Source organism: Oculina patagonica, chromosome 6 (genome assembly GCF_052425735.1).
Source record: "Oculina patagonica isolate OP01 chromosome 6, crgOcupat, whole genome shotgun sequence".
NCBI lineage: Eukaryota > Metazoa > Cnidaria > Anthozoa > Scleractinia > Oculinidae > Oculina > Oculina patagonica.
Window position 1 is genome coordinate 25,412,345 of NC_135763.1, and position 10,579 is coordinate 25,422,923.

At 39.7% G+C, this 10,579-nt stretch overlaps 2 protein-coding genes across 2 annotated transcripts; both read left to right on the forward strand.

Moving 5' to 3' along the window:
• The first annotated feature begins 1,647 nt into the window (after window positions 1–1,647).
• Window positions 1,648–7,106, forward strand: LOC144656693 (beta-1,3-galactosyltransferase 6-like). Its single transcript, XM_078516936.1, has 2 exons — window positions 1,648–2,459; window positions 4,499–7,106. The coding sequence occupies exons 1-2, from the start codon at window positions 1,738–1,740 to the stop codon at window positions 4,998–5,000; spliced, it is 1,224 nt and encodes a 407-aa protein (XP_078373062.1). The 5' UTR covers window positions 1,648–1,737; the 3' UTR covers window positions 5,001–7,106.
• Window positions 7,107–7,978: 872 nt separating this feature from the next.
• Window positions 7,979–10,356, forward strand: LOC144656145 (EEF1A lysine methyltransferase 4-like). The gene is made up of 2 exons (XM_078516371.1): window positions 7,979–8,495; window positions 9,863–10,356. Exons 1-2 carry the CDS (start codon window positions 8,055–8,057, stop codon window positions 10,166–10,168), a joined length of 747 nt encoding a protein of 248 aa, XP_078372497.1. The 5' UTR covers window positions 7,979–8,054; the 3' UTR covers window positions 10,169–10,356.
• The last annotated feature ends 223 nt before the right edge of the window (window positions 10,357–10,579 follow it).

Sequence of the window (10,579 nt, forward strand, 5' to 3'; positions counted from 1 at the left end):
CGCGCGTTTTGACTTCTTCTCATTTTACTAGTCTTACTACAATGCAGACTTAGGATATCACATTACAACATTGCAGACTTAAAATATCAACGCTCTTCTGTATCCAAGGGTCAAAACTGCGACAAGAACTGCTCTGAAAGCACATTTGAAAGCCGTACGAAAGAAAGAAATTTACCGGAAGCAAAAACAAATTTTTCTGGTAGAGCCCAGTACTAAATCGTCCCTGGTTACTAGTTACCAGTCGATCACGGTAAGTGGCGGCCATCTTGAAGTGGGCGTAAAAAAAAAAATTGCCCGGTCCGGATAGGGTTAAAATCAATGAAATTTCGTGAAATATTTGTTTGTCCTGGTGTATAGACAAATACTATTATGCCAGGTAGTGATACCAAGTCGTACGTACAAAATTTAGAATGAAATGCTGTAATTTAGACTGTTCACAGCCCTATATTTTCCTATTTTTTTTCTGTTAGCGAACGGTTCACCGATCGAGAGACCTGGACGCTAGCGCAAAACGAAAAACGCGAGGGAGCAGAGGGCGGGGAACGAAAAATCTTTTCCCATGCAATAACTTCCTATTTAATTATTGGTATCAAACAGATGGTAAAAAATAACAATTGTAAGCCTAATTAAAAGCATTCATATCTGTATTTATGAATAAAAATCAACAATAAAAGGTTTATAAAAGTACAAGAAGAAATACTTCGTGGGGAAGGGGCAGGGAGGCCTCTCGGCTGAAAATTTCATGGCTGTTTACTAGCTGAAAATAGGAAATTAGCGTTGGCACTATATCAAGAATTGATTAGTATGCGAATGCTTGTAGTCCTGTAAAGTTTGGTGCTTGTATCAAAAATCGCACAATTCAGGAGCTAAGCCGCCGGACTAAAAGTGCTGAAAACGGCCTCCATTTGACTTCAAAAATATTTCCTTGAGAAAAACTGTTCGTTTCCGGGAATAGGTAATACCACAGACCGTGCAAAGTTTCGCGCCAGATAAAGATTACTGTTCAGTTAAAATATCGTGAACAGGTTTGACTACTGTACATGACTGTACTGCGCTAAATCGCAGTCCTTTCAGGAGAAGAGAAGAGAAATTTCAAGGTTTTGGACTTATCTTTGACCCTCAAAATGATAAAAGAGCGAGCATAGAATGATGGGAATGACATGGTTACAGAGCCAATGGGAAGGCTGAGAAGAGGACAAAGTGTTCGGACAGCGCCATGAAAAACATTCAAGGTTGACACCTTGTTTTTGGTTATGGGTCAGTTACGGTGACAACGCTTGAAGAGTTTTTCCATAAACAACCAACGCTTACGTTCGATCTATTGTCTGAAGTGAGTTTCGAAAAATTCACCGAATGGGCAGCATTTTCGCTTGAAATCGCAACATCGTTCATGTAACAACTTATTTTTCAAGCAAAGTTCTCAAATTCTTTTTAAGTTAATTGGTTTATATTAAACAATAAAGCCATGAACAAAATTAAGGGCAGGTCGCTTCCCGAATAGATACTCGACACTGGTAGCGGTACCCGTCGGTGTGATTAAACCGTGACTATAATGAATGCATTCCCCGTTCACAAATATTCCAAACATTTACATTTCGGATTAAGTCGAATAAATAGCACACCTTGAAAGACGCTGTGTTTGAGTTTCCCCTGTTCAGCGATGGTCAGAAAATCAACAGAACATTTTGAGTAAAACCATGACGGACTCGCCATTTTAAAGGATCGAGGAAGTGGACGATGCGTTGGCGAAAGCATCTTTTCGTCGTGGTTGTGTCATGTTGTCAGTTGTCTCTTGTTATAATTCTTATTTATTTAATCCGATTTTGCAATCAAAATCCGAACTCAAGAACTGAGGGAGTAGTCGCAGGAACAATTGAAAGGGGGAAAGATAGAGCAAGTTACTTTTCTGATATGGCGGGGACAGCGTATAACAAGATGGTGTCTTCGTTTTGGCTTCACGTTCCGACTACATCGACAACGCGAAAGACAGTTCTCAACAATAACCAACTTTATAAAATTGAAAAATCAACGAACGATATTCCTCTTGGCAGAGGAAACCACACTTCAATTACAAGCTGGAAACAGAGCGGCAAGAAGACTCGATTAAAACTGATTGTGGCTATTCTGAGCGCGCCCATAAGATTTGATCGTCGTGAAGGCATTCGACGAACTTGGATGAACGAATGTAATTCGGAAGAAGTCGTGTGTCGTTTCTTTACCGATAGTTTATCCGATATGGACCCGAACGTGCGAAGCGTTCTCGCTAATGAAAGCGCAAAATACGGTGATCTGGAGTTTATGCCTGTTCCAAAAGGATACAACTTCGGACTTCGCCTGTTATGGCTGATGGAGTGGTCTGTGCAAAGATACGAATTTGATTTCTTCTTAAGAATGGACGACGACTATTTTGTCTGTTTGAAAAGGCTGTTGTTTGAAATTCCCTTCCGTCCTCAGAAAAGGTAAGATCGAGGAAACCTATACGGGATCGGTTATGTGTGTGGATTTTAATATACTTAAATTCCGGTTGATATGAGGATTTGTTTACTTGTTCTTAGCCATTGTTTTATCGACATGGATATACATGCAAAATTTTTCTTTTGCTCTCAATTAATTTTAACAAACCTCTTTACGCAAACAATTCTCATACTGCGGCCACCATGAAAGACTCAATTGTTTCTTATATATTGCAACATTTTTATAAAATTAAAAACAAGATAAGTTCGACTACTTGAAGTATTATCAATGTTTTCTAAAAAATAACTAGATTAATAAGCTTTATAGGAAAGCAAGTGCTATTTATAATAAAACGTATTTTTAATTTTATGAAAAGGTTGATTTGAAACGCAAAGTCGAAGGGAACTTTTTTGCCGTAAACTTCAAGCTGTTTTCAAGTTTGTTAGGAAGGGTTGGATATAGATTGGATAGTAGTCAATTTTTACAACAGGTACCAGTGAATTTTCTCAGATCGGAGGGTTTTTTATTTGTGGTGACCTCTTGAGCTTTTGATCGTAGAGCTACCTGATATTTATTTAAACACGAACCGGTAAAACAGAAAGAGAAATTCTATTGATTTTCGAAACATTCGGTAGCCTGCGAATACAGCCGCCTGTCATCGCTCTTGGTCGGTTTGCGCCAAACCAGTCGGGAGCGATGATATGACAGGCGGCTGTATTCGCAGGCTAAACATTCGATGTAATAAAAAATCTGGGCTCGACTCAGGAAGATTGAACATAGTCCTTTCACGGCAACGTTCCTATAAATTTCGACTCAACTCATCCAATTGTTGGGTTGGAACCGTTTGGCCACCACGTTGAAAAATGATCGCTCGTAGCGAGCTTAAACAAGGTTGCATTAAAACGTTGGAGCCACATAAATTTCTCGGGAGGAAGCGACTAGAGAACATGAGAGAAAACATCTGAAATTTAGGGCCTCTTCATATGATCCCGGTTGACCGGGCTGGCCCAGTTACCGAGATATCGGCTCACTCCTATTTTCTTTGTAAAATTTTTGATGTGTTCATATGAGAAGGCGGGCCAGCCCGGTTACCGATATCTCGGTTTCTGCAAACGAGATATCGGCAACCGGGAAGAAAATTTTTCCATATGAACACTCCAGCGCGGCCGCCGGGACGCAACTTTTTTTTGAAAAAATAGCTTCCCTTTCGTAACTGGGCGGTCAAAATGGCATAATTTTGCCTTGTATCTATTTCCACTTTAGAAATATGCGAATTAGCTCTATAAGTAAAGTTACAAGGGTCGATAAAGCTACGATAGTCGCAAAAGATGCAACTTTATGTGTCGCAATTTTGGTTTCGTTTCTTGAATGTTATCCCCATCAACCGGGCTAAAATTTTCCATATGAACAGACGTCAAGATCTGTCCTGGTAACCGAGACAGCCCGTTTACCGGGCTCATGTGAAGAGGCCCTTATTCATATGATCCCGGTTGACCGGGTGGCCCAGTTACCGAGATCTCGGCTCACTCCTATTTTCTTTGTAAAATTTTTTATGTGTTCATATGAGAAGGTGGGCCAGCCCGGTTAACGATATCCCGGTTTTTGCAACCGAGATCTCGGCAACCGGGAAGAATATTTTCCATATGAACACTCCCGCCCGGTCTCCGGGACGCAACTTTTTTTGAGAAAATAGCTTCTCTTTCGTAACTGGATGGTCAAAATGGCTTAATTTTGCCTTGTATATCCATTTCCACTTCAGAAATATGCGAATAAGCTTTATCAATAAAGTTACAAAGGTCAATAAAGCTACAATAGTCGCGAAAGATGCAACTTTGTGTCGCCATTTTGGCTTCGTTTTTTGAATTTTATCCCCGTCAACCGGGCTAAAATTTTCCATATGAACAGACGTCAAAATCCGTCCTGGTAACTGAGACAGCCCGTAAACCGGGCTCATGTGAAGAGGTCCGGGTAATTTAACACTGACTTGATTTGTTTATATTGCAAGAACACGGCTTAATTTTTCAATTCTACACACACATTTTAGGCTTTACTGGGGCTATGTTCACTGCGAAGTGGAAGGACTGGTACGAGTGGACGAAGGCTTCCTCATCTTATCAGCGGACCTTGTCTTAGAGTTCATGAGCAAGAAGGACGATTTACTCTGTCATCCGTTCGGTGACCAAACAATTGCAATATGGATGAATGATGTAAAAAACGTTATCTACTTTCACGATCCACGGATATTCCACGACGTAACGGCGCATATCCCCGAGTTCAAGTCGATACGGGAGGTTTGCGGCACGTACATCAGTCTACACGGCTCTTATTTGCACGAAATGCTGATTTACTGGAACATTGCATCAAAGGGAAACCATTCAACCTACTGGGTTCCTTCCATTCAACCAATCAGCAACATTTGTCCACTGAGCACGCGTTTTGATTGGCGGGCCATGGGAGGCCCTCCGTACGGTTGGGAACCAAAACCGTGCGTGCTAAAACCGCTCTGGAACCTTGGAAGTATGCATCGAGGAAGAAACATGATGTAGGGTCCACGAATTCTGACAATTGTCTTTCTTGTGTAGTTAGGGATTCTTCATATGAGCCCGGTTGACCGGGCTGGCCTGGTTTCCGAATTCGGCTTGCTGCATTCCTATTTCCTTTGTAAAAAATTCGATGTGTTCATATGAGAGATCGCGCGGGACGGGGTTAGCCCGGTTCCCGAAATCCTGGATTCGACAACCAAGATCTCGGCAACCGGGATGGAAATTTTCCCGCCATATGAACATCCTGACCCGCGTCACCCAGGTAACCGGATCGAAACGTTTGCATTCCTGCATTCCTATTTCCTTTGTAAAAATCTCGATGTGTTCATATGAGAGAGCGCGCGGGACGGGGTTAGCCCGGTTCCCGAGATCCTGGTTTCGACAACCAAGATCACGGCAACCGGGATGGAAATTTTCCCGCCATATGAACATCCTGACCCGCGTCACCCAGGTAACCAGAATGAAACGTTTTTGACAAACTAGCTTCGCATTCAAAATAGCATAAATTTTGCCTTGTACGTATTTCAACTTCAGAAGTATGCGACTTAGCTTAATTAGAAAAGTAACAAGCTACAAGTAGGCCGTTAAAGCTACGATAGTTGCGAACGTTACAACTTTAATTATGTGACGCCATTTTGGTATTGTTTATTAAATTCCATCCCGCGCGGACGACCGGACTGAAATTTCTCATATGAACAGACGACAAAATTCCTACCGGTAACCGAGCCAGCCCGGTTACCAGGTTCATATGAAAAGGCCCTCAGTAAACAGCAGGTACCAGAAAATTTTCTCAGGTTATGTTTATCCCGTGCGGTGACCTCTTGAGCTTTTGATCGCAGAGTTACCTGGTATTTATTCAAACAGCAACAGGTAAAATTGAAAGAAAAATTCACTTTTCAAAATAATCCATTCGACATACGCGTTTGGGTAATATCTCAGATTCGTAGCTCAAAATAGTAGACGGTTTAGGTAGTATTAACAGATTAAAGTAAACCAAGAGTGAACTAAACATTATTTTAAATGAAATTTTTTTTAACACAATTTAAAAACGTAAATAGACGAAAATTGAATTGACGAGTCAAGGTTATTTTTAACTGAAACAGTATCTAAAATTGTACCATTTTAGATCCAAAACTTCAGAAATAGAACTCAACTATTTTCTACATATACCTGTACATCTAACTGACACATCAGTCCTTCCTTACGCTATTTTTTATATTGATCCAGAAAGTAAAAACAGATGACAGAAATATATTTTTATATCTCAGTTTAAATTCTAGAATGTTAAAATTACTAAACAATGGATATCGTCATATTTGTATCGATCAATAAAGTGCCAAAGAATTTTTCATATAAACAACTAAACTCTTTTAATAAATACTTCAACGAGAAACATGTGATCAGACCATAAATTTCTTAAACATTCAATTGCAGTGCAATAGTTTCTTATCCTGGGTTCTCGAGCGCCGAAGATGTCCAAAGATGAAACGGTGATTAGCGAAGATATCCGAAGATGACACGTGATTAGCGCGCGTATTAAATGGCGGCTTTATCTTTATGCGCCAGAGGTAAATCGTCATCTCGTAAACGAGGACGGTGACTTATAATTATCTTACTTTTCTCTTGCTTGAACTGAGCAGTATCTTTCCTCCTGTAAATTAAATTAGGAAGCAAGGAATCGTGAATATACACAGAAAGTAATCATATAAATGATATTATAAGGAATTATTGCGTGTAAACAAGCTCTTTCATTATTGAAAGCCAGGATAAAAATAACGTACAATTTAGAACTTGCCATAGCTAAACAAAACAAAAACCTAAAAAATCATAGCGAAAAATGGAAAGAGCTTCTCCCTGTTTTTCAACAGTAGAGTTAATATTTTATAATTATTTTGACGGAAATCATAATTAGATCTAGACACTTCTTGTATTTCTCGCATCGTGTGATTGTAATTTTTTTCCCTTGTTCTTCTTTTTTTTTTCTCTATAGACTAAGTGTAAGTATAGTGTTAGTTTTCTTCTTCTACTCAACAATTATATTTGTATTTTAGTAATGTAAGTAGTGTAAGTAAGTAGTTTAAGTTATCTTTTTGTAAGTAGCCTTTTTTCTGTAAGTGATGTAAGTACCTGTATCAATTGATTTGTAAATAAGCTTTTTTTGTGTGTGTGTTGCAAATAAATTAAAAAAAAAAAAAAAAAAAAATCTCATCTTAACACCGAGTGAAGTACTGCCATAATAATATGTAAAGACTCACTAGTTTAATCACGCGTTGGTAAGGCGAGAAAAAAAATCAGTTGCTCAAAAAAATCTTTTATGAACGATATCCTGAAGTACATGTAGGCGTAAAAAGAAAAGTGGTGAGAAACATGTTTAATTCTCTGCCCTTTTCGGGAAACGGTTTTCCTGCCCGTGCTGTTTCCCTCGGCTCGAGTTCTGCCCCTCAGTTGCATGGTCTCTGGTTTTTGGGTGGCGATAGGGCGATAGTCATTAGTTTATGCGGTCATGGTTTACAGAAGACTTACCTAATCAAAAAATAACTGGTGTACGCTTCATTTTGCGGTAGCTGGAAGCAAAGCTTAGAAAAGTAATACACGAAAAAAAAATCCTTGATAGGTAGAAAGTCTCGAGCATATGGAACAATGTAATATATAATGTATGGAAAATCACACAATTTCAAACGACAACAATTCAAAACGTTCCTGGAGTTCTTGGCCATGGGCTCCTGTTTTCAAGGATATGAATTGCGTCCTTAAGTAACGTTTTTGTGCACGCTCTGAGCTATCCTTTTGTAGCCTTGAAATTTTTTTTAGGCTAAAAAGAAATGCAATTGCTTAAATTGCGAACACACTGCGAGGATAAATTCGTTCAGTTTTATCATTTATTCGCAGTTCACATACTCAAAAGGGCCTGGACATGAGTTACGATCATTATGCTTGAGCCCTTAGGCTAGCTAAGAAATTTGCAGCGGTAATACTCAAAAACAAGATGGCGGCCTTGTAGTGCCCACGATAGAGGTTTTTTAAATGGAAAATTTTCTCTGTTAGTCAGTAAATTTCATGGATCTACCGGACAAAAATGCAACCTACAAACTCCAAGAGTATTGGGACAAACGCTACACGAAAGAAGACAACTTCGAATGGTGCAAAAGTTACGAGGATTTCAAAGAGTTAATTCACGAACACGCGAGAAAAGGCGATAGAATTTTGATGTTAGGCTGCGGAAACAGCACGTTAAGCAAAGATATGTACAATGACGGGTACAGAAATATTGTAAATATCGACTTTTCACCAGTAGTGATTGAAAACATGAAACGAAAATACAAAGACTTGGTGGAGATGGAGTGGATGGTTATGGATATAACAAGCATGACTTTTGCGGCAAGCTCGTTTGATGTTGTTATAGAGAAAGCAACGTTGGATGCGCTCATGGTGGAGGAAAAAGATCTTTGGAATCCATCACAAGAAATCCGGGACAACATGGATTGTGTTCTCACACAGGTATCACAGTGCATACGACCTTGCATTATGCTTTTGTAGTTTGCCAGTCTGCAGAGTATGGCAAGTGCACTCGTGAGCCTCAAATGCTCAAATGTTCATTGCCCACACCAGAATTGCAGCATTGCATGCACCGACAGCTGACCGCAGCATGGCAATGGACGTGTGAGTTCCTGAATTTCAGTCATATTGCACGCAGCTTAAAATGGCTCTGCATGCGCGACATCTTGTTGAGTTCTGCCATACTCTGCAGACTGAGTAGTTTGCAGAGAAACTTGGGTGGGGTGGTGTTACTGGGGTCTTCAAACCCAGACCCTGTACCTTGTACCAAAGAGAACTTTACCTAGCATAGCCCTCACCTGCAAAAATGTGGAAAAGTGATTTGAGAAAGATTTAAGCTGTAATGTTTAGCATGTCACAAGCGTGGGATAAAAAAAAAGTTTGAGTCCCTCTGATGGGAATGAAACCCATGACCTCCCAAACACTGGGTAAGTGCTATCCACTGAGCTATGGAGAGACTCATGGTGAGCAAAGCCATTTACTTGGTTTATATGTCACATATGAACCTAGTAAATGGCCTCTCCATAGCTCAGTGGATAGAGCACTAGCCCGATGTTTGGGAGGTCATTGGTTCGATTCCCGTCGGGGACTCAGATTTTTTCTTTGCCCCACCCTCATGACATGAATAACATTTCATCTTTCTCTTTTCACTTAGAATTTGCCATCTTTCTTTATTTTGTCAAAGGTCTCTCTTTTACAACCTCATTCCCAGGATATTTCTTCTAGATATCCTATGGTACCTATAACATGAGTTTCATAAGGAACTCACTACTCAAGTAAGACAGAATAATCCAGCGCTAGGTCAATATGCTGCCCACCTTAACATGAGTTCCATAAGGGACTCACCACTCAAGTAAGACAGAATAATCCAGTGCTAGGTCAATATGCTGCCCACCTATCACACGAGTTCCATAAGGAACTCACTACTCAAGTAAGACAGAATAATCTAGCACTAGGTCAATATGCTGCCCACCTATAACATGAGTTCCATAAGGAACTCACTACTCAGTAAGACAGAATAATCCAGCGCTAGGTCAATATGCTGCCCACCTTAACATGAGTTCCATAAGGAACTCACTACTCAAGTAAGACATAATACCGGTGTACTGAAATTCTTTATTTTTGAGAAGATAAGAACCTGTTTTAGAATTTTAGCCTAAAATGGTTCTTATGTGAAGGGTGCTTAAAAATGAAATTTTAGCCTAACAGGTTCTTAAATGTTAGGTTATTATACGTGGGTTTTTACTGTAATGCACGTTTTGTTAGTTCAGTGCAATCTTGAATAATCATTATTTTTGTTCTCTGTACAGGTTTCCCAAATTTTAAAGAAGGGAGGACGTTTCATTTCGGTGACATTTTCGCAGCCTCATTTCAGGAAGGCTTTCCTTGCCAAGTCGCAGTATAATTGGTCAATATCTGTACAGACATTTGGTGATTCTTTTCACTTCTTTTTCTACGTGATGGAAAAAGGCAAACAACTGAGTGAAGACGATAAGAAGCTGGAAATTTCTGTGAATGATAAAATGAACTTTGCGAAGAACAACAAAGATCAGACTGTTTCGTTATGTGAAGTAGCAGAAGATACAGAAGATTTCTTATTCAATGTAGCTTTGTAGCACCCTAAAATATAATCATATTAGTGTGCCATTTTATTTTGAAATAAAAGCTCAGGAAACATTTTTTCTACTGTCACGTTTTGTCATAGTTTTTTAACAGACGCCATTTTTGCCAACTGTTAAACAAGAGGAGGGTAACATAAAAGCGAAATTCGAGCGCAGGTTGAAGTACACAAGCGTGGCCGAGTGGTTTAGGGCGCTGGTGCTGTAATCCGGAGGTCCCCAGTTCAAGATCTGCCCCTGCCACTAGCTGGATTTGTTTCTCGGTTGTCCCGAGTTAAAATCCTCGACCACCCTTTGTATATATAGCCAACTGGTTTGCCTCCTGCCAGTTGGGATTTTTAACCTTGTTATGTTCTTTTTAAAATTATTTGTTTCCTCTGTTTCAGTGGCATGCCTGTAAACTAGCTA